Here is a 25,682-nt window from a genome sequence, read left to right as displayed (position 1 = left end):
AGCCCGTCTTCATCCATAAATCGCCTTCATCGCAAGCAAGCAAGTGGGGGCGGCTGAAGTGGCTTTCTCTCATGAGGAAAGAAAGCCGTGACTGCAACGTTGCCATGGCTATGTTCTCGCACTGAGAACATGAACCATTCATAAAATGGTACCTGCGTGTGATCGTAGCCCAGGCATGCAAGGCAGATTTTATGACCGTCAGAAGTGGAGAGAAATCGACCACATCCAAGAACTATACAGAGGCGGAAAGACATCTTTAAAAAGACGCGTCCTGAAAAGACTGCTGTGTATTGGTCTTTTATGAGTGGGAACTCAAACTCTTTTAGAGGAAATAAACTCTTTTTAGGAGGTGAAACACTCTTTCGGGCAATGAAAGCGCTGTCGAAGTGCCTAGGGGCATGGACTGCACAGCGTGCAGAGAGAGAGACCACCAGCTGGAAATGTGCCGTAATATCCAACAGCAGTGCTTCTTGCCAACAGAGGTGAGTGGAACTGTGGTGAACTCAGCTTGCTGTTGCACAACTGCTCGGCTCCGAAGAAAAAAATCTGACTGACAGACACACGTCCGCTCCCTTTATACGTGTATGTCCTGGGGCGGGACATGCAAATTCTGTCTGCCAATTTCACATTGGCCTTTTCTCAAGTACAGAGGTACGCAGGCTCCCAAGGAAGACCCCTTGTGTCACTTCAATCGACACAATGTCGAGTGAGTGACAGAAGGGGAACAGGGCTAGTATTAACAGTGATTGTTTTGGCCTTCCAGGTTAGGCTCTGGATTTTTGCATGCACTTTACTTCTAAAATTCAATAAATGTATTGATACACACAAAAACTATTTACCAAAAATGTTTGTAAATTAAAATTACCCTTCAAATAAAATTAAAATAAAATCAAAATTACAAAGTGGACATTTCCTATTTAACTACCTCCCGTAAATCGAAACATTTTACCCTCTCCAACCTCTTCCACCGGCCTTTTTGCAGTGAGTTTGCAAAAAACGGTGATGTGCGGTGTATAATCTGGGTACACCTTCAATTCTTAACAAAATAATGTCAATAAATAATGTCAAGACTGCTTGCTCTGCATGTAGCTGGATATGTCCCACTGTTAATCACCTCAGGTAGAGAGGGATACACGACTGCAGTAAGGTAAACTTTCCTGACTTGCAAAGTATAACACTTTCTCATCGGAGCTGTGAAGGTGCAGATTGCTGATGCCCAACCTCCCAGGTGAAAAATAAACTTGATTGGTCAGATTTTCTGCCATTCTGCCATTCTGCCACTCTGCCAGGTGCAGTGCGTCCATATGGGCATGTAAGGCAAAGCCCTGCCTTAATATTCATCCACTTGAAAACATAAATGCATACTATGAACTGTCGGTAATGTAATTTGTTTACCTGTAAATGTGTTCAAAATGCTGCCATATGTCCTTTTTAAGTCATAATGTTACTGAAACCTCTGTGAAACACTGTGTCTGACATACACTAGATAAACATGCGTGTGGGGCAGAGAATCTACTGCTCTCCCAAACTCCACAGCGCCCCTAATATTTTCCAATAGACCATATCAAGAATGAAAACCAAAACAAAGGAATTAGAATGGTCCAGACATATTTCGGGATCCTTTCAACAAATTCTCTTTTTCAAGGCAAGTCAGTCCACTCGACGGCTGTTTTTGGGACGTCTTGGGCAGTTTTGCCATTGATTCTTCTATATAAACAGAGACGAACATGTAAAACATGAAAGTGCAGCTCCTATCAACTTGAATGGGGAAACACCGAAATCTCCAAAAATGGTTGGTCAAGATTACGATAAAAAAACATATTTCAAATAAGCAGTAAAATCTGACAACACTCTGCGGCTTCACTCAAGTTGTCCGGCTTCTCTGGGCCTCGGCACTTACTCAGCATCCTGGCCCGTCAGCCGCGATGCGTGCTCCAACTCATGCTGGGTTTCTAGGGTGTGAGTCCGGTTATGCATCTAACTCACACTGGACCCTGCTTGCTCTGTTCACGACAGCAGGTAGAGACTGGTCTCCCAAGGAGAGCAGTGGTGACTATCCCATTCCTTGGGATCACGCAAGCCCCATCATGCAAGGTGGGGCAACGATGATCCATGGGAAGGGCATGTTGCTCCATCGAAACTGGTATAATAAATTGTGTTTCTTTACCTCAAATTACACTAAAAAGGCAATTATACCATCTTGTTTAGCTAATGCGCATGCATGTTCTTGAGTTGATTGACAGCTGATTTCTGTATCTAAAAGGTGATTTGCCATTTTACCTGTAAAGTAGGTTGACTGTTGACTGACGTTGAGTATTCCAATTTCTCCCATTCATTATAATAGAAATGGCCCATCTCTGCTAAAGAGTCTCAGTTTTGACAAGCAGGAAATGTTCATGGAACAATGATGTCACTTGATGTAACCAAAGAACTGTCCTTGAAATGATCTTTAGAAATCTGTGGTCAAATATGGTACTGCAACAAGCCCTCATTGAGACGCATTGGGGTAGAAATTAATCAGCCCATAAACGAAGAGCCAAACCAAAGGTAACATTGAACGTGAGTGTAACAGCATGTCTTTTCTATTGCAAATTCAGACAAATTGACCTTCAAACAACTTTAAACCTGACAAGCTAGAAATAAAATTAGTTTGGAAATCAAAAGACAAGGTTAGGTGATAAGACATTATATTTATTGTGTGAGGAAAAAAAAATTTGTATGTCAAAAAAACTTTGCTTTGTGTAAACTGAATAAAATATTATGTTTCCTATATTTACTTTTTCATTCATATTTTGCAAAGCAACAGGGGATGTGTACAGTGACATGTGATTTGTAACATTTCTACTGCGAACCCGTTTACTAGAAACTTATTGTGATTTGAAACATTATTATTAGTATTATTATTAATGTTGTTGTTATTAAACATTTAGTTTTTAGTACTGTGCAAACATTTAAATGGCATGTGGATTGTTCTGCTATATTGTTCATTATTTTATGAACGAGTTACAAATTGAATAATGTAAAAAAAATTTTTTTGCAAGATTTTTTCTAAAATATATCTGTGGTCACGAGCCGCTACATCACTATACTAATACAAATTAATTACAAAACCCTTCAGAATTTCATGTGAAGGGAGACACAGCAATGTAGATTTACTCATTGTTTTGATTGGCTGCCATGGACTGCTTACACTCCGTAAAACAGGAACAATCCCAAATGTATGGTCTACATTGCATTTAAGTTGTTTTTGAAGAACTTGGTTATACTGGTGCAGAAACCTGGGATTAAGGGAGGAAGAACGCCACCATGGATGCCTCACCTCTGGAGGATGTGTTCAAGACCCTCGCCAGCATGCATCAGATCCTCCTTGAGCTGTGCACTAGAACTGCACCTCGAGCAGCAGTTCATTGCACTCCTCTAGGCCCAAACTCACTTTTATTCGACACTGGATTTAAAGCAGATCCCCTTAACACCAATGAGAAAACAGCCTTCTCCACACCGTTTGGTTTACCCCAATTCGTGACCCTTCCGTTCGGTTCGCCACTGCCTGGATGACATCATTATATACTGTAATGATTGTCAGTGGCATGTGCAGGGGGTTGAGGGCGGTTCGGAGGTTGCCACGAGGGGCGGGACTCACGGCAATCCCCAAGAAGTGTGCAATTGGATGAGCGACTTCAAAGTTGCTGTTGACTTTAAAGTTAACAGTTCATATGCTGCTTTATTCAATGAGACAAAGAGAAAGTGAGATAGAATGAGGAATAAAAAGATATCAGACACTAGAGGCAGGAAGAGAGACCAAGATATCTGATGCTGTTTTCTCCTAACTGCAATTCTTCCATTTGGATCCAATAGAGGTTTTCCATCCTGTTCCGGGCAGAACATTTTATTTTATTTTTTCCAAGTATTACTCAAGTATGAATTCGCTTTCCTTCACTCCTTTTTATTCCTTCTTCTAAAAGAACAAGTGTGAAGCTTTGCTTGTTGCTTAGCCTAATGCTGTTTTGTTAAAGATGCTGCTCCAGTTCTCAGTTAGCGTTGAAGCTGTAATGAGTCATATCAGTAGATCTTAAGTGTGTCCTTCACCAATGCTGTTTGCCCCACATCAAAAAGTCACTACTCAAATGTACTTCATCCATTCAAAGCAGTTTATTCTTGCTGCTTAATTAATCAATATCAATGTTGGTACCCACCCTAATCAATTTAGATATGTTTGCATTACCTTCTCATTCAATAGAAAATGGCTTAAAATGAGTTGGCTGTCCTGGGTATTTTAATGCTGTCAGACCAGAACAAACACATACATGGACTTGATACAGTATATATGCTTTCTTTTCATAGGCCTATTCATTTCAGGTGAGATACTCAATTAGGGTTGATACAACGTAATAAGTGTTTCAAATTCAACTGTTTAATTTGCAATTTAGTTAATTAAACAAACTCATAGGCGCAGTTTAGTGTCTTGTAAAATATATTGATTGGATTAATTTTAATTTGCATTCAAAAGAATTACAATGCAGTGAACAGATTTGCTCAATGAAGCAAGTATTTAATAAATGACAAGTTCACCTGTAAACACCATTCTTTTTATTATTATTATTTTTCACATTTAAGCAAAACTATCAAAATTTTGGCAAAACAAAACAAATCAAAATGTTTTTTTTAACAATGCCAAAGGAGCATTTCTTGTCCTAAATTTAAGTATGAAAAAATGGTAAGTTTTGTTAAGTAAAAAGTGGGTGGAGTGGGAGGTTAGGGCAAATTAATATTTGTTTACATGGTAATTTCACACATTTTTGTCTAGGTCTTTAGATCAAAAGGTATTTTTTGTTTTTTACATCACAAGAAATATCCTTTCTATCGGCTTGAGTGAGGTTTAAGATGGCATTTATTTGATGAATGTAAAACAGAAAAGTAATGTCTCTCTTTGGCGTAGGCCCCGTCTAGCGGTCCGAGGGAGTTGTACTCGGAACCATCATATCCTACCGGAGATAGGAGGCAGGGGCGAGGAGCCTACCAACTGGTGGTGGTGGGGTGGTGGAGGTTGCCAGTTAGCACACTGAAACAGCAATGTGATAGATTGTGAGCAGACTTATAAAGCAATGGCTCACATGCGATTGGCTAGGAGTTACCCAGCTAATGATGTGATGATATACAGCTGCTAGTCTTCCCGCTAGAACTACGCTGCGCTTCCATTTCTACAAAATAGATTTAACAGAAAAGCAAAATGGCATACAACGTATATGTCTTTGTTTTTAAAGGAATCTAACACAATTTGTTGGAATAAATGTTTAAACATTAAAAAAAAAATATTTGCCAATGGGGTTAGAAAAATAAACTTGTTTTCCCATTACCATTGGCAAATACATACACACACACACAAAATATAAAAATTATAATTTGATGGAAAAAAAAATAAAAATATCAGCAGCAGTAAAAAGAACTATATTAATAATCATCATCATCATCATAATAAATGTTGCCATGTCATGACAGAGACATGGATGTGTTTCATGGAACCATTAATTCAATGCATTTTTAATGATCTTAAAATACAATAAATGCTAATATGATTGTTTTGTTTTTTTCAGAAGTGTATTGTATACTAGACTAAACTGGACTAACCTTCGTTCCTCTGTTTGTTTGTTTTTGTTTTTTGTGTGTGTGTTTTTATGTTGTTGTTTTTTTTTTCCCCAGGACTACACCATCACCATGTATTTCCAACAGAGCTGGAGGGATAAGCGTTTGGCCTACTCGGAGATGGCTTTGAATCTCACTCTAGACAACCGTGTGGCTGATCATTTATGGCTGCCAGACACCTACTTCCTAAATGACAAGAAGTCCTTCCTGCATGGAGTGACAGTGAAGAACCGAATGATTCGGCTCCACCCAGATGGCACCGTTCTGTATGGACTGAGGTACACATTGCTATTGTTATACAGGGTTGGGAGGGTTACTTTTGAAATGTATTCCACTACAGATTACAGATCACATGCTGTAAAATTTTATTTGTAGCGTATTCTGTTGGATTACTCAAGGTCATTAACGTTTTCTAAACACTTTGGATTACTTGTTCAGCACTGGTAGATGTTTTCACAAGTTTTGACTATAAAAACTTTGCCAGTACAGTAAGACAAAATACACATGTTAAAAATACATTCTCTGAAAAACCTAAATATCTTATGCAGTGTTGTTTCTAAAACTTGGTTTAATATTTTTTTGATATTTTTACAGGAAAACAACACAACAATTATTATCAAGAATACGATTTTTGCCATAATCTAGTAGTAGATCTTACAACTTAAAAAAATAATAGATTTTTTTCTTCTTCCTAGTAAAAAAAAAGAAATTATGATCCAACGTGAATTTTCTTGAGAAAAATAGGATTGTGTCTGGTAACGTGCATGTAAAATGGCTAGAAACTTAGCGTAAAGCTAACAATTTACGCATGGTTTATTTCTATTTCTTCTGCAAGAAACTTTTTATTCCTCAAACTTATTTCTCTGTCTGCTTGTATGAATGTAACACATCATAAGAAAGTGTTTCACCGCTGTTCAAATGCACTTTGGATTGCATCATTTTTATGTGTGAATGTTTTCCATCTGAAAGGACTAAATATAAAATTAAACAAATGAAAATAAAATCCAATATGTAATATCTTCAGTATTCAAAATACTTTTTGAATGTAACTGTATTATAATTACCAATTATTTAAATTGTAACTGTAGTGGAATACAGTTACTTATATTATGTATTTTAAATATGTAATTCCGTTACATGTATTCAGTTGCTCCACAACACTGTTGTTATACCACTGTTACCCAAGTTTGTTGTACTTTAGATAAGGGCTTAGTTTTCCTAATAACACTGCAAAGTTATTAAGATCCTCATAAACGAAAGAATGCAGTTTTCTAACAACTGTTTCCAGAACCCGTACATATGCTATGATATTCAAGAATGAATAATTGGTTCAGCTGCAATTAACTTTTGCCAAGACAAGTCAGGTGACAAGGCATTAAAGGCAAACATGTAGTATATGGCATGCACACATTTGTTTACTTATTGTGTAAAATGTAATTTTGTAAATGTCACATTTAATGGATTCAATTCCATTTATTTGTATCACAATTTTCGCAACTGTAAATATTGCTCCAAAAACATTTTACAATTGTGCTTATAAAATCTCCCATTTGTCAATCCAAAGGAGAAAATGGCAAGTAAAAACTCTCCTTAAAAAGATGTTGAAGTAGATAAGGAAATTCATATACAAGTGGCTCTTTTATTAATGTTACGTGAATTATTTTGGGAAAAGCATAAATACAAAATCTTAGTAACAGTGGTCGACTTGTGTCGTCAAAGTGTAGTCAAAGTTTGTTTTTGGTTTTTTTTGGGAGGGGGGATCTATTATTCTTGTAAATTGTCACTTCATTGACCCTTAGGACACATGGCCATAATATGCACCTGTTACCCTCTGTAATTGTATTTTCTGATTAATTTTGTGAAAAGAATCCATGTTATGATCATGAAAAGGTTTTTTTTTCTAGATCGCTCACCCACTTGCTGACACACATTTGTTATACTCCAATCTACTACTTGACCATGTTTAAAAGTGCGTGAGTAAGTTTTATGTGAACACTAGGAACGACAAGTCAACCCATCGCAAACTCCGAAATACCTATTTTAATGTGTTTTCAGAAAACCGGCATCTTGAGCTTGCTTGCTGAAGGTTGCCAGATTGCTTTATTAAGCGTCACCCTGGCAGCATATATCCAAACTGTATTAGTGTCATGTTCTATTTGGTGGATTTCACATGTCGAAATCTAATTCTGACCAGCAAATCGCCCTTACTTAAAGTCAGTTATTTATCAAACGTATATTAAATATTTTAATTGCATGAATAGTTCTAAAAATACATGACACAATTGATCTAATGGGGGTGGTTTTACAAGGGGGAGACTTTTTGGTATTTCTTGCAACAAGGGGGATGGCATCCCCTCACATCCACCCTCAGCACAGTAACGCAATTCTTACGTTCTACCAAATGGCTTAGGCTACAGCAACCAGCGTGACCCTTTGGGCAGGGTCTTTGAAATGTACTGAATTGCAATTCAAACAAGTTCAACACCGTAAGACTACACAATTGAATTAGTCCAAGACACATTTTGTTACAAATAATGACATTATTCTTTTTGACTAAGTATCCCATTTTTATTCCCTAATAGGTGGAATTATTATTTTTTTTACCTTATAGACATACAATTTGTCTCTAAAAATAAATAAATTAATTAAGAAAGATTTTGTTTTTGCTGCACAGCACCAGAAATGGCTTACCACACTTTTCAGATAACTTCATAAAATAAATTCAAAATGTGTTTGTTTAATATATTGAACAAATTAGCACACCACGGTCCATAAAATTAAAATGTATTTAATATATTGAAATAAAAGCAATGCAAATGTCTATAGGTGGTGTTTTATACATTATTGCACTTTATTATATTTATTATTAATTATTAATAGTGTAAAACATTACATGTTTGTAGAACTTAAACTAAGTTTGCATTGATTTGAACTAAACTGAACTTAAAATTTCAGCCTGCCGTGACTTACAAATTATCTGTACATATTACATATTCATTTTACATTTAACATATACATATTTGAATTAAATAGATTTCTTAAACTCCTTTATTTACATGGTTTAAAACTGTATTTCACGTACATTTCAATAAACATGTATTTCATGGAAACTGATGAACTTGCTGTCTTAAAGCAATAACATCACATCTTTACTCATCACATGAACATTTGTGAGAAATAAAAAAACATATACAGTATATAAAGTATTTTATTTTTGCAAGACTGTGCACTGTCCTGGTTTCTTCCTCCATATCTACAAAGAACTTCTTGAGGATCAGCACAATTTACACATCTGTCATCTTCAATGTCGCTTGTTCTCTTTAAAAGTTTTCATGCTGTGACCGCAGTGGTGGAAACCTTTATGACGTAGCCATACACACTTACTAGACCATCTCATTCTAGCACTGAATGCTGAGGAGGAGCCTAGCCTACAGCCTCAGAAGGACTGGTCTAGGAAGGACACAGCCTAACTGAGCTGCAGTTTTCCAATTGAGAAGTGCCCAATGAGTTCGGCAACAGTAGGTCCAAAGTTCTTCAGCTGAAATTGATCTGTGTTTACCAACATCCGTACTACTGCCCCCAGTGGCTGAAGCAGGAAGTGTTGTTAATTGTATGGGCAAGGGCGTGCCAGTCTCCCTATGAATTCCGTCACCAAAATCGCGTTTGATTTTTAGTTGTAAATGATATAATAGTCACCAGGAATGCATATTTTATTAACCATATGCCCAAAGGCAAACCCCAACCCTAAACATAACAATCAGAGGAGTAAAAATTGAACTTTAGAGCAAAAGAACATCCTCCGAATAATGCTTACATTTACATTTACATTTATGCATTTGGCAGACGCTTTTATTCAAAGTGACTTACAGAGCCCTTCTTACAGGGACAATCCCCCCGGAGCAAACTGGAGTTAAGTTCCTTGCTCAAGGACACAATGGTGGTGGCTGTGGGGATTGAACCAGCGTCCTTCTGATTACCAGTTTACCAGTTATGTGGTTTAGACCACTACACCACCACCACTCACTACACCACCACCACTGCTTACAATTGTTTAAGTAACGTGATTACTTCCTGGTTTCCATAGGAGCAGTCCAACTATCCACAGTACTACTATCAGTAGTGCTAGAGTAAAAGGTTTTCACACTTTATTTGATACAAAAATGTCTGATGGGGAGTGGTGCTTTTCAGTAATTCAGCAGTAACGGGTTTATTTCAGGATACATGAACTTTTGGAAGCTACATGTTGATTTCCCATGTGGTCACGTTTGAAAAAAATAACAGTTTAAACCTTTTATAACTGTCACCGTTGTAGCAATATCAACGTTTTTTTGCTTAACTGTAATTGTAGGCAAAACTTCAAATCACTCTTGATATCACTCTGAGGGGACATTTTATCTATGGGAAGACATCTATTTGGGGTGTGTGAAATACATATTTTAGTGGTTCACAGCACTGACAGACCGTGTTAAAAATAAAGGTGCCAGTGATATTGGTGGAATATGTGATCACATGAAGAAGCATTGCCTTTCAAACTACTTTGTCAAAAAATTTTCTTTCCGTGGCTGAATTTAAGATTGGATAAGATTGTCCTGATTTGCTAAAAACGTAAATTTGGATATTTCTGTTTGGATATAAATGTTATTTCTTCTTAAAATCAAAAACAAAAAAACGTAAAAACAAACCACTCTCCCTCCCTACTCTGCGATGCAGTAACCTGGATCTGCTCTGGCAAGGCGGATAGGAAGCTCTGGGTGCCCCACTCAATCAGACTATCAATTATAAAAGATGACAAACTTTTTCCTCTTCCAAGAGGCTCAGACACAGGTGGAAATGAGGAAGAGGAATGAGGGAGTTGGGAGCATTTTCTCCCTGAAGGGCTCTCAAATGAACGTGATCTCATTAGTATTCGTGGTTTGCATACATAAAGGTTCTAGCACACAGTAATTTTGTAAGTTTGGATGGACCCAACATAAACATATGGATAGCATCTACAACATAAAGGATTTGCAAAAATGTATACAAAATGTTTGAGGTATTCTTTTGAATTTGATGACAGTAGGTACATTTTTCAGTTGAAAACGGTCTGCACGTACCAAAATTTGAACAACTGCCCCAGTGGCTGAAGCTGGAAATGTTGACCACTTTCCGGGTAAAATGTCCACAGGGTGGCGTCAAAAGCTATTTATTAATTTTTTTGTACATTTTGGAATTCAGCTAACAGGAGGGGATATTTTATTAACCATACACCCAAACCCCAATCCTAAATGTAACCGTAAGTGGAGTCAAAATGTAATTTTAAAGCAATATTGCAACATCCTAATCAAATCAAATCACTTTATTGTCACTCAACCATATACATAAATGCAACAGTGGGTGAAAGTCTTGGGTGCAGTACCAAGCAGCATAGCAGTCAGAATCACACTCACCATTTTTATGTGAATGTTATTACTTCCTGGTTACCAAGGGACCATTACACATGTCTCTGAGGCTGCACACATTCACAGAACACACATTCAGTAGCATTAGAGGGAATAGTGAACAATTCCGAATTAATACAATGACTATGTCTGATGTGGATGGTGCTTGTCAGTAATTCGGCAAAATTGGCAGCCTGATCTCACATAAAAATTGTGATATGTGTGTGCCGATTTTTTTTTTGGCCGAAATCGGTATACGTTCACCAAATTTGAAAACACTGCACCCAGAGGCTAAAACGGTTAGTGTTTCAGAGCATGTAAACAAGTGTGCCATCCATATATATCAGAGAGGTCTCCAGAAGCCAGTTGTTTTCAGCTGAACAGGGTGTAAATCAAAGAAGAGAAATGTTTATTTTAATAAATCTGCCCCCCAACCAAAACCCAAATCTAACTCTAACCATTAATAGAGACAAAATGCAATGTTAGAGATAAAATTGTCACGCTCGTGATTATTTATACAAATGTGATTATTTTTTCGTTTGAATGGGGATTGCACTGTGGTCTCCCATGCAACTGATACAAAGTGCTACCAGTTGTAACACAAGGAAAATTAATTGTTGTTGAGCCATTCCAAATATGTCCAATGGGAGATAGGGCATGTCAGTGAGTCGGCATACTGATGTCGATCCTAGGGTACCGTAACTTTTGGAAACAGCATTCCGACTTCCTGTGTGATCGTGTTGGAATTGAAGGCAATTTCAGGGTACATTAACATTCGAAAGCAGAATGTTGATTTCCCTTGTGATCAAATCCATGTTGGATTCATGTTTGTTTTTTCATAAAAATATATATACGTCAAACTCAATTATATTTATTTATTACAGTTAACAAATTTACTTAATTGGACATTTTACCCATGGTATTTTATACAAAAAAAGTGCAAGTTGCTTTATTTTATGAGTCCCATCCATTAAAAAGGTCCTTTTCAGACAAAGTTTATCTATCATTTAATAATAAATAAGAGTCCTGCTTTTTATGAGAGTGTTGTGTTCATTCACCTGTGGCTGTATTCTCGCAAAGGTTCAGGCAATTTCAGTTGAGACCAGTTGTCAGTAGACTCATTAAGATTTGTATGTCCCTAAAGTTTTACATAAGTAAAATGGTTTATGTTTTAGATGCTGTTAATAAATACATATATTATCTGTATCTATGTAAACATAAAAAAAATTAAATAAATGTGTATGTTGTATGTATATTTACATTCACATTTATTCATTTGGCAGACGCTTTTATCCAAAGCATCTTACAAAAGAGGAAAACATAAGCGAATCATCTTAAGGAGACAGTGGTACGAAAAGTGCCATACTACAAAGTTTCACTATCATCAGAATAGTATACAAAACAGATTTAAGTGCAGCAAGAATTGTAAATAATTTTTATTTATTTATTATAATTTTTTTATTGACTTGTAAGTGCTTTTGGAAAAGATGTGTTTTTAGCCATTTTTTGAAGATACAGAGTGAGTATTCATGTATATGAATACGATTAAAGTCTGATATCGTGAAAATTACGTGAATGTGACATGCTTCTTGCAAAATTATATTAATTGCTTTATTACACAGCATGCTAGAGTTCTGAGGTGAAATTTCCACTGTGTGGTGCTAAAAGTTATATAAATTGTACCCCTAACAGATGAGGCTTTTTAGGTTAATGCTTTTAGGTTAAGTTTTAATTGAATAAATTATATCTATATATATATATATATATATATATATATATATATATATATATATATATATATATATATATATATATATATTATTAAGCTTGAAATTAATAATATGCCATTTATCTCATGAACTTTAAAAGTTGTTGTTGTGCCACTAGTGTTAATTTCCTCAGGAAACTTTTGTGACACAACGAGCCACGTAAAAATCATTTAGCAAAAATTTTGTGTGAAAGACTCCACAACACTAGGGAAGGAGGACACAGAGAAGCAGGTTTTCCAGACTCAGGTAAGGCTTTTAATCGCCACTTTAATGCTTTACAACTTTCACAGACTCAACAGATTCAGAGGTACGTAGACAGTCAAACTCATTTAGCTTCACAACATAAACTCATTAGCTTCACAAGCATCGTAGGCTTCCTTGTGCTAGACTCACTCTGCCTCTGCTGGTGGCGTGGCTGTTTATATGCCGCTCTCCCCATGCTCACTGGAATAAGAGACAGGTGTTCGACATAATCTGGCTCAGGCATAAGCACACTTACCACTTTCCCTCACTCCAGACGGAGGCTTGACCACGCCCCCGCTGCCACATACCCCCTCCTCATTTCTGGAAAGGAAGTCAGCGACAGCCATCTGCGCCCCCAGTCTGTGGAACACCTTGAATTTAAAGGGCTGGAGAGCCAGATACCACCGATTCACACATTGGTGTCCTTCATGCTGTGGATCCATTGGAGTGGGCCGTGATTAGAGCAGAGGGTGAAGGCCCGCCCAGCAGGTAGCAACAGAGAGTGAGGACCACCCACTTGATGGCCAGACATTCTTTCTCCATGGTGCTGTACTTTGATCCCTCAAGGGTAGCTTGCAGCTGATGTACAGCACCGGGCGCTCCTCCCCCTCCACCATCTGTAAGAGTACGGCTCCCAGCCCTGTCTGAAGCGTCCTTTTGCAATACGAAAGGGAGAGAGGAATTTGGTGCACATACAGTAAATGCCTGTTGACATTGCTCCATCCACTGGACCGGGTCTGGAGCTCCATTTTTAGCGAGATCAGTCAGTGGGCTGGTGACGTCCAAATAATTAGGCACAAACCTCTTATAATAGCCAGCCAGCTCCAGGAACTGTCATACCCCCTTTTTGGTCTTGGGTCTCGGGCAGGACGCAATCGCTGCAGTCTTGTCAATTTGGGGACACACCTGAACAGTGGCCCAAGTGGAACCCCAGATACCGTACCCCCACATGCCCAACCACGCACTTCTTGGGTTTGCTGTGAGCCCCGCCCGTCACAGCAATCTCAGAACCATACTTAGATGCTGCATATGCCGCTGAAAATCATTACTGTAAATGATGATGTCATCTAAAGAGGCAGGTGCGTACGTTGAATGCAGTCTGAGGATTCGGTCCATGAGGCACTGACACGTAGCCAGAGCCCCAAACAAACCGAATGGAAGCGTCACAAATTGATGTAATCCAAACAGTGTGGAGAAGTCTGTTTTCTCATGGGAAATTGGTGTCAAGGGAATCAGCCAATAACCCTTTGTCAAATCCAATGTCGAATAAAATCAAGGAGTGCCCAACCGATTGAGTAAATCATCAATGAGAGGCATTGGGTATGCGTCAAATTTAGACACCACATTGACTTTTCTATAATCCACACAGAAGCATACAGACCCATCGCTGTTAGTAACTAGAACAACCGTGATGGACCAATCACTGTGGGATTCCTCTATTGCCCCCATATCAAACATAACATTCAATTCATCCCAAACTATTTTCTTTTTGTGCTTGGGCAATCGGTCGGGATGTACCACCACCCCCGGCTTGGTCTCGATGTGGTGCTGGATGAGGTTCGGACAACCCGGTAAAGGGAAAAAATTCAGAAAATTCCTGTTGAAATTTGGCAACCTCTGCGACTTGATACGGTGAGAGGTGGGCTCCGCAAGCGATCGGGGTGAGATGATTAGAACTTGAGCTTGGAGCAAATTCTCCTGTTATTTGCCTCAAGGTGTGGAGTTTTGCTCTAAGATCAAGAACATATTGAATTTCACTTTTACTGGTTGAAAGTCCCTCCTCCTAAGCTTTGCGTATGACATCAAGCACGTCGCGCCGGTTCTTCCCATACAGTAGCTCGAATGGGGAAAACCCAGTGGAGGCTTGCATGACCTCTCGACTGCGAATAACTGCGGATCGAGCCATTTGTCCCAATTTATAGCATCCTTGTGCAAGAATATATGAATCATGATTTTGAGGGTTTTATTAAATCGCTCCACCAGGCTATCTGTTTGTGGATGGTAAATGCTGGTGCGAATTGACTTAATGCCAAATAATTAGTAAAGCTCACATAGTGTCCATGACATAAAGATTGTGCCCTGGTCGGTGAGGATTTCTTTTGGAATCCACACCCAGGAGATTATTTTAAAGAGTGCCTCTGCAACACTATGTGCTGAGATGCTGCGTAGAGACAACAAGTTGTTGTAGGACAACAAGGAAGTGGCCATCAAGGCTGTGGTCTCTGCAGTTCACCAGCCCCTCACACTCTCCTCAACCGATGTGTGTGCGGCACTGAGCAGAATTAATGCACGCAAGGCTGCTGGTCCTGATGGTATCCCCGGACGGGTACTCCGGGCCTGTGCTGTGCAGCTGACTGAGGTTTGGACCGACATATTTAATCTGTCACTAGACCAAGCAGCTGTCCCTGTGTGCTTTAAAACCACCTCAATCGTGCCGGTGCCAAAACACACCAATGCAACAAGCCTTAACGACTTCCGTCCCGTTGCACTCACCCCCATCATTATGAAGTGCTTCAAGAGGCTGGTCCTGGCCCATTTCAAGACCTGCTTATCACCCTTACTGGACCCCTTCCAATTCGCCTACCATCAGAACAGGAGCACAGAGGATGCCATTTCTACGGCACTTCACTCTCCCTGTCCCACCTTGACAATAGCAACACCTATGTGAGAATGCTGTTCATTGACTTTCAACACCATCATCCCCTCCAAACTCATCACCAAACTCAGTGAACTGGGCATCAATTCCTCCCTCTGTAACTGAATTCTGGACTTCCTAACCAACAGACCTCAGTCTGTTAGGTTAGCAGACCACACCTCCTCAACCATCACCCTGAACACCGGCGTACCACAAGGATGTGTGCTGAGCCCTCTCCTTTACTCCCTCTTCACCTACGACTGCACACCTGTACATGGCTCTAACACCATTGTCAAGTTCGCAGACGACACTACGGTGATTGGTCTCATCAGTAACAACGATGAGACAGCCTACAGCGAGGAGGTCCAGCACCTATCATCGTGGTGCACTGACAACAACCTGGCTCTCAACACCAAGAAGACCAAAGAGCTCAATGTGGACTTCAGGAAGTCTAAAGCTGGCACACACACCCATTTCTATCAACGGGACTGAGGTGGAGCGTGTAACCAGCTTCCAGTTTCTGGGTGTCCACATCTCTGAGGACCTCTCTTGGACCCTCAACACCTCTACACCTCTACCCTGATCAAGAAGGCTCACCAGCGTCTCTTCTTTCTGAGGAGACTCAAGAAGGTCCACCTGTCTCCTCAGATCCTGGTTTTATATCCGAGTTTATATCCCCATGCACACACTTCACCCTCACCGTTTTAGCTGAGCCCAAAGCCCTGTGTTGAACCAAGCATTGGTGGATAGTGGTTTGATTGCAGCCCATGTCCACCAATGCTTAGTGAGTACGCCCCTTGACAATTACCACTTACCGCTATCCGGTATGCTTTGAACGGTCGGGTGAAGCCTTCGGAGTGTTAGGGACCCGGACCACCATCCCAAGCTCTATCACAGGGCATTGATCCCAGAAGTGTCCCGGATTCCCACAACTCCAGCAGGCTGGACCAGGTGCCACGCCCGTACCTGTACAGACGGACACTTCCACCTAAGGGGGAGGTTGGTTGGGCACTGTAGATACAGGGGTCGGTGCAAACCCAGATTGAGCCTCAGTGGTGGGGCTCCTCACATCCGCAGGGCAGGAACAGGCTCTGGAGAGAGAGCAGAGTGGAAAACATAGGGGGAGAGAGAGTAGGGGGGCTCTTCTGCCCTCAGGTACTCCGCCATATGGTCCTCCACCAGTCGTACAGCTTCCTCCAGCAACACCGCACTGTGGCACTGGACCTACTCTGCCTTCCCTTTTGCTAATTGATGGATTAGCCGCACCACCTGGTTGATCACTCCCAAAACATTGCAAGCCCCAGCCTTCAGCCATTTCCTGCATGCGTCTCGGCGCCATTGGGTGAAGGAAAACTGGCGGCCGGTCCTCTCCAGCTTCATGGAATGAAACAGCTGTGGCCAACCCACTGCAGGATGGACTTCTTCAGGTGCTCATTAGCCAGGAGGTTAGCCGCCAGCAGTTGTTGAACAGCAAGCTGGGCTTCCCCGGACAGCAAAAGGAGGAGCCTAGCCACCCACTGGTCATGTGGCCAGCCCCAGATCTCTGCGGTCTGCTCGAACAAGTCGAAGAAGGCTTCAGGGTCATCTTCTGCCCCCATATTCAATAGCGTGGGTGGGGGTATGGGGCTGGGGTTGTCCAGGGTCTCAGCCAGGCTTTATCCTGGCTGAGGCGGCTCCGGATCACATGCAGGTCCTCTGCTTGAGCTTGTATGATCTAGCAGAACCAGCGATCTTGGTCTTCGAGAAGCTCAAGCAGGGAAAGTTGGTGGAACTGGTGTAGGCCGGCGAGGAACTAGAGGATCTCTGCCAACTGCGAGGGCTCTATGGGGCATACTTCCTCCAAATTCAAACTCAGTTTTCGGCACCTGTGTGAATGACTCCACAACAATAGTGAAGGAGGACACAGGGAAGCAGGTTTTCCAGACTCAGGTAAGACTTTTAATCGCCACTTCAATGCTTTACAACTTTCACATACTCAACAGTTTCAGAGGCACGTAGACAGTCAAACTAATTTAGCTTCACAACATAAACACATTAGCTTCACAACATAAACTCATTAGCTTCTCAAGCATCGTAGGCTTCCTTGTGCCAGACTCTCTCTGCCTCTGCTGGTGGCGTGGCCATTTATATGCAGCTCTCCCCATGCTCACTGAAATTAGAGACAGGTGTTTGACATAATCTGCCTCAGGGGTATGTGCCCTTACCGCTTTCCCTCACTCCGGACAGATGCTCGACCACGCCCCCACTGCCATATGTAGGTAGAGTAAAATGATTCTATGAGACCATGTTGTGTGATTATGAATGAGCTCACCCTATTCAAACCTGTGTAGCTGTGGAGAATATCAATGTGAGGGAGGCTACAGCGTGAATGTTGCAATGTTTGCATTATCGATATTTCCATTTTTTGAAATGCCTTAAGATGAGCCTTTTTTAGTTGTAAATTATTCATAAGCCAGAGCTGTTGTTAATGATTAATTATCATAATATGCCCTGTTATGTCTAAAAAGGAATCCAAATTAATGTGCCTTAGTCAGATTAATACAGCTTCAGTATGTATGCAAAGCATCCTCCATATGACCCATAAATGCACAGATTTATAAATATGCAGAGGGTGTGCTTTATGGAGATTTGGAGGGAAAAGGCTAATGCTCAAAGCAGTGTTAAATGGGAACATATTTTAGAGAATGTTTTATTGAGCATCTAAGGTATTGGACTCTTTACTCCATATTTTTCAGAAATCTTGGCAGAATTCAGAGTGACAGAGTGTTTTTCCATTTTTTCATGTCCATCATTTCATGTCCAACACACAGCTCTTATTTACGCAAAGTATGTTAAATAGAAATAATGGGTTTATACGGATGTTGTTTGCTTCTTAGCCACATAATGCTGTTGCGATTCAAAATGTTCTGTGGCTAAAAACAAACACAACACAAAATATGAATTATAAGACGCTCACTGTTAAATGCACAGAAGGCAGTGTAGTAAACACATTACTATGTTACGCCCATGCTCATTACCTAATTTAACCTCACAATCAATGTGTATGGTGTTCACTCTTGTCATATTCATTGCAATTTTCTGTAAGGATAATTTATATCAGTGGTTCTCAACTGTATTTTCTTCAGAACCTAGATTTAACATTGAAAATCAAGTGTCAACACAGTAGCAAACCCTTCCCTTAATATAAAACATTAAAGTGAATGAACATTACCATGAGCTGCATATGCCCTGCAATATGCAAATTTGACAGTTGTTTATATTGTCAATGCAGAAACAATCAGGATGATTTCATATTTATGTATGTTTGGATAGACACTGAAAATTTACAAAATACCGTTTTCACAGTATCTTAAATGTACAGCCAGATTTTATGAAAATGAGTTGACCCAGGAAACATTTTTGCAAACAAAATTATGTGCTTCATTACACATTTCGCTGCAGTTTCCCAGAGAAATTTCCAGCAGGGGGTCACCAAAAGCAAGTGAAATGGTGTCATAATCAGGCAAGGTTTCAAGGTGAATTTGAAATGGATGTTTTAATGAACTGCACTACCCATGATCCTTAATGGAAATTATCCACCAATCACAGAATTACAGCGCACAAAGCACGCCAAAAATGCTCTGCAGTGACCGTCCATTCCCATGCAATTGATTCTTCCATATATCTGAATATATTGCAATAGAATTAAAATATATTGCGTTTATACAATAATTCTATGTTTTCCCATGTTTAAAAAAAAATCTGATTCACAATGCTTCATGGGATTGCAGTTCACTCCCTCAAAGACTTTAAGTACACTATAGTGTATAACTTTTTCTTTTTGTCTGTATGAAATTTTGGGATTCACCTCAGAGCTGGTTGGGTTGGTTCATGGCTTAAAGGATTTTATGATATTCCTATGGAAAACATGAACAGGAAAACATACTTTACTAACTTAAAAAGTGGGCAAGGACTGTTGGCTCTAGTCTACTTGTCTTTCAGACAACCCACCATCTAACTTTTGAAAATGTAATTATTAGTCCTGCACATTTCTTGATTTGGTATATCATCTGCTTCTCTTACAGGATCTTTAATGTCTGTCACAATATTTCATACATCAACACTTCACTAAGGTGCACATGTCTATTAGCATCAGATATGAGCAGCTAGATGCTCCCTGGAGAGACTGAGTCAGCACTGAGTGTGTGGCTCCAAAAATCATTCAGCCCTGGATGAAGTGAGTCCAGAGAAGTGTGGACAAGAGAAGAGGAAAGAGACAGGGTTCAGACTGTCACATCAATGAGTACATTTGATGATATGGGTGTTTCTTCAAATATGGGCATATTTAGCCCTGTAGTCTTTTTAATAAAGTTTCTTAAATGTATCGGTTTTCCAAAGAAAATCTAAGCGGCAATGGCCCCTTTTAGGCCCATAGTTAAAGAAGCAACTATGCATGGACATAAATAATGAGTAAGTATGTAGTGGGAAATGCCTTCATCTTTGTCTCCTGTTCTTGGATGCTAAATGATGCATTTCTGATCAATTAATAACCAATATACCTTTTGCTTCCACCAGTCTCAAGGTACCCAGAAGCAGTTGTGCAAAGGCTAGAGAAACGTTACCAGTGGCTTACTCTTCTCTGCATGCCCGTGCAGTCTACACCCCTGGGCACTTCTAAAAGAGCATAAATCCTAATTTGGCATTGAACGTCTTTAGACGCATCTTTTTGAAGATGCCTTTCCACCTGTGTGTAGTTCCTGGATACGGCAGATGTCTCTCCGCCTCTGACAGTCATAGGCACTGCCTCCTGTGTCTGGGTTGTGATCACACAGAGGCAACATTTGTGGATGGTTCTTGTTCTCACTGTGAAAACTTGGCCATGACAATGTTGCAGTCGCAGCTTTCCTTTCTGAAAGGAAACACCACTCCAGCGGCCCCCTGCATCGCGCCTTCCTCCCACGGGATGGAGGTCGACCCGGCTGGCGATGGATGCGATTTGGGGAGTTCAGCGGGCATGGCTTCGCCAGGTAAAAACCCCACAAACCAACCCCACAAACCACCCGCTCCCCAGCACGCCCGTCTGCTTCTGTCTGGGTCCGAGATGAGACAAGCTCACCACACAGCCAGTCTGATGTCTACTTCAGACCCCCCGGGCTGGATGATGATGTTGCCGCTACATCGGAGAGCGTCGCGGTGTCTGACAAGGAGGACTCGACTGGGCTGCCACCTTCGGGTCAGCTCGCCCGGTTTGAGGCCGACGTGTAGATGGCTGACATGCTTGCCCGGGCCACTATGTGCGTGGGGCTGGACTGGAACCCTCCATCCTCCCCACACCCTTGCGGTTAGATGATTGGTTCCTCGGGTTAGGGCGCTGCTCACAGCCATGCCCCGGTCCCCTTCTTCCCGGAAGTGCATGACGAGCTGATGAAGTCGTGGAGGGCACCTTTTACTTCCCAAATCTGATATCCTCGCTCGTCCACTCTCACTACCCTCGACGATGGGGTGGCCCACAGGTACACGTAGGTCCCCCAGGTAGACAAAGTGGTTGCGATGCACCTGTGCCCACAGAACGCAGCCACTTGGCGGGATCTTCCCAAGGCCTGTAGAACGACATCATCCCTGACGGCGAAAGCCTACAGTGCCACTGGACAGGCCGCCTCCGCCCTGCATGCCATGGCCCTCTTGCAAGTTCACCAGGCCGAGGTGCTAAAAGATCTGCATTTGGGTAGGCCTGATCCTAACGTGCTGCAGGAGCTGCAAGGTCACAGCGCAGGCACCCAGACAGCTGATGGCCACCCTCGTGGTCCAGGAACAACATATGTGGCTGAACATGGTTGAGATGCACGACAATGACAAAGTACGCTTTCTCAAGGCACCCATCTCCCAGCTCGACCTATTCAGCAACACCGTCAAGGACTTCGCCCAGCAGTTCTCTGCGGTAAAGAAGCAGATATAGACCATCCAGCATTTCATGCCTTTGCGCCATTCCAACTCGAGCTGACCCCTGTCTGCTCACCAAGGGCGTCCCTGTGAATGCGCAGTCAGGTCAGTGCTCTCATTTCTGCACAGGAGGTTGGAGGCACGGCTGTCCCCCTCCACCTTGAAAGTTTTGTAGCCTCTATACTGGCCCACCATGATGCAGTGGACGTTAAGCCCCTTGCTGGTTGGAGCACGCTCTATAAGGAGCGTGGCATTTTCTAGCAGACATGGGCATAGCAGCAAGCTGGGCAACACCCAATACCTTTGTGAGATCAATAACCTCCGAGGGTTGAGTCGGCCCTGGCCCGGCCCTTCAGGTCCAAGCATGTAGAACTCGGTAACACGGGACAGCTGATCGGGTGTACCGTTTGCACATAGCACCCTTTCCCCTCTTCTGAGGCAAACCCGTGTGTTTTTACCCCCAGGTGAGTCCAAAAAAGTTTGCGCTCCCTGGATGATTTTCCTCCATAGCCCTCTGGCTCACGAATTCGGTGGAGGAATTCCCAACCAGACCACACAATAATTACTCTGTACTGGAATAGGTTCTCCACAGGTAACAGTCATCACGATTACCCCCCTGTGTTGTATTTTCACGGTATGATCCCCCTGCCGACGGACCCACGTCTCCCTTGGGTAGCTCCCCCTCTCCCCGGTTGCTGTGTTTGTAGAGCTCCTCCCTTACCACATAGGACCTACCACCGAGCCACTTCCATGTGTGGCTCATAAGCCCATGTGACGTATTTGCCACATGTGACCTCCCAGCCTGGGCAGGATGTGGTCTTCACGGGGTCTTTTCCCCCTGAAAGAATAGGAGTCTGAACACAACACCTTCCCCGATGCGTGTTATAGCGTTTTACGTGTAAGTGTATTACGTTTTTCTTTGGGACGTTGGGGAAGGTTACGTGTAGCCTGGCTACTCCTTTGGAACGCAACAACTTGCTTGGATCCACATCAGCAGTTCACGTAACACGGTTCAGTGTCATGGCGTTATTGGATAGGGACCCCTAGTGTCACTTCACCAACACAACGTCGAGTGAGTGACAGAAGGGGAACTCTAGGTTACTGTTGTAACCCCCGTCCACTGATGGAGGGAACGAGAGGTTGTGTCCCTCTTGCCACAACACCGTACCAACCACTGTAACGGCCGAACCTTACCCGTGGCTCATCAGCGCAAAACCAGACTAAACAGATGCACGATTCCCTCCTTTTATACCCGTATGTCCAGGGGTGGGACATGCAAATTCTGTTTGCAGAGGCAACTGAGGCCCTTGGGTGTTGCCCAGCTCGCTGCTATGACTAAGGCTCTTAAAATGGTAAAGGCTAGGATTGGCTTCTAAAATCATGTTTACAGTCATGCACTTACAATTGTGGTCTATGGAGAGTGGCATGAACATTACAAATATATAGAACTAAAGTTTTTTCTGGAGTTCTGTGGGGGGCAGTTTCTGTCAGGGTTGTGCATACACCATACAGTTGAACCTGAATGTGAGTTTTGAAGTCAAAGGCCAATACCAAAAAATGTATTTACCAGTGTGGCAGGGGGGGCGTGGTCAAGCGCCCGTCCGGGAGAGAAAAGCGGTAAGGGCGCTCACACCTGAGCTAAATTATGTCTAACGACTGTCTCTAATTGCAGTAGCGTGAGGAGAGCGGCATAAAAAGCAGCAGCAACCGAGCCCAAGGGAGAGCCCGACACGAAGGCCAAGAAGCTACTGTGTTGTATCTGTACATTATTTGAGAATTAAAAAGCAACCTTACCTGAAACCTGTTGCTGTTTCCGTCCCTTCCTCAGTGGAAACGCTTCACAACCAGTAAACTACCAAGTGTAGTTCTGAGAAATCAGGAGCTATTAATGTCTCTAAAACAAACCACTTGGACTGTCTTTTTTTCTGGTCTCACATAATTACGACATTAGAACATTTCAGTATTTGAATGTTTTTATGTAATCCTCTTTCTCTACTTATGCTGCCTTCAATTCTCTTGGGAAATTCTTACTTACGAGTTCAGAAATTGTAATTACAACAAAATGTTCAAGTGATTTTGATGTGGGAAATTTATAGTTCTTTCTCTATTTTACACTTACTAACACAGAATTTTTTTTTTTTTGGCAACAAAATGAAAGTAAGGATGCACAAAAGGTGTATAATAGAGCACAATGTTATCAAGCCACTTTTTTGGCCATCTGAAAAAGTATTTGATGAATTATAATGTTTTTTTTTATTGGGATTTCATAAATTGAAATTGAGTTTTAAGCCATGAACCAACACAACCAGCTCTGATGTGAATCACATTACAAAATTTGATATGAGCCAAACAATATTTTAAAATCAGACAAAAAGACAAAGGTACAAGAATGTATACTTAAAATGTTTGTTCACCCAAAAATTTATATTGCTAAATATTGAGATATTCAGTATGCAAATGTACACTCTCTTACAAATATACATAAAGACTCTCACTTCTTTACAAGCGCAAACAGACATGCATTAACAGCCCATCATTCATTGTGCCATGAATGCATTTGCATGTTTTTAGTCAGTTAATAAATTGAAATTAATGTATTTATTTTTTCCATGCCCCCCAACCCATTCCATTTTCACAAGGTATCAGTGAAAACCAAAGGAAGTCACTATGATTTAACATCGCCAATGTAATTATGAAAATGTTCTGCCTTAGTAAATACCAGTTAAGCGGCGACACGCCACTCATTTGTAACACAAGACATTTTGTTTGGCCGCTAGATTTATGGAAATTGAACGTTGTGTATACCCTTGCACGCACACGCCTGACACAAGGCATCCTTGATAAACACACACACACACACACAATTCAAACAAATGCTTATAAACTTATAAAAAGATGACATCTCCTTTATCATATTTTTACAAAACATATTATTCCAGAACATTAGAAATATTCAGGATATCACAGGTCTCCTCTAAGAGGAAGTAACGAGAGGCTCCATACAGCATTTGCAAACCAACGATTGCATTTTGCCGATTTTCTGTTTCTTAGAACATGAGAAATAGCTGGCAAAAATTACTCATGACAGAGATATTCACATGGCACATTCAAGGCTAAGTTATGATTTCCTTAAGGTTACCAAGGTAACGGTTGCTCTCATTCTCTCTTCTACTTTTTTTCTACCCATCACTCATTTCCTCGCTGTCTTTCTACCAGAATAACCACGACAGCAGCCTGTATGATGGACCTGAGGCGGTACCCTCTCGATGAACAGAACTGCACCCTGGAGATTGAAAGCTGTGAGTATCACTGAGTGAGTGGAAACACGAACACACACACACACTATGTTCAAAATGAAAAACTAGTATTTTACTGCCTGCAGCACAGTATATACTGCATACTACCTAATATTAAACGAATAGTATGTAAAAACAGTATGCATTTAAACAGTAGTATGCTACATTTTCGATATGTGATACTAGCATACTTTGAACTGCATACTGCACAGTATATACTGCAGGGACAAATTCAAACATTGTTGTACACAATGTCTTGTTAACCCATTTGGTTGATGCCACAAGTTCACAGAATGCTGCCATCCCAATGATAACAGCACTTCGCTGCCATGGAGGTTTAAACTTTCCCGGAGCTTGCAAAGTCATAGTCTGCGACTACAGCACATTGTATCCCATACACTGGCAAAAGCAGCTTTAATTTCCGTTTTGCATGCCCTCATTGAGATGCTTCAGAATGATCCTACATTAAAACAGCCTTGCTCGCCATCTTTTGGAGGAGAAAGACACCAGGCTTATGTGAATGTCATGTGGTATTGAAACATTTGACACATTTAACTTCACTTCGGCAGCCAGATTATAATCATAAAAATATAGAGCCAAGATGAGAATTTAAATTACATATGATTTGTTTCTTAAATATGAATTTGAATTTTTCTATTCAAATTTAAGTAGTATTAAAGGAAATAGACGAGTAGAAAGGGAAAAAGAAGGGTACAGAACATGGATTCGAACTGCAGTCGCTAGGACAACAGTAAACATCCAC

At 41.1% G+C, this 25,682-nt stretch overlaps 1 protein-coding gene across 2 annotated transcripts in view; it reads left to right on the top strand.

Annotated features, from left to right (window-relative positions):
* LOC127624600 (gamma-aminobutyric acid receptor subunit beta-4-like) overlaps positions 1 to 25,682 on the top strand; it is a 115,797-nt gene that overhangs the window by 67,133 nt on the left and 22,982 nt on the right. For both annotated transcript variants that reach the window (XM_052099386.1, XM_052099385.1), the window contains exons 4-5: positions 5,698 to 5,918; positions 24,840 to 24,922. In XM_052099386.1, coding sequence (XP_051955346.1) covers positions 5,698 to 5,918; positions 24,840 to 24,922 — 304 coding nt within the window. The remainder of the gene's footprint in view (positions 1 to 5,697; positions 5,919 to 24,839; positions 24,923 to 25,682) is intronic.

Source organism: Xyrauchen texanus, chromosome 31 (genome assembly GCF_025860055.1).
Source record: "Xyrauchen texanus isolate HMW12.3.18 chromosome 31, RBS_HiC_50CHRs, whole genome shotgun sequence".
Taxonomy (NCBI): domain Eukaryota; kingdom Metazoa; phylum Chordata; class Actinopteri; order Cypriniformes; family Catostomidae; genus Xyrauchen; species Xyrauchen texanus.
Note: the sequence above shows the minus strand (reverse complement) of the source record. Positions and strands in the feature narration are given on the sequence as shown.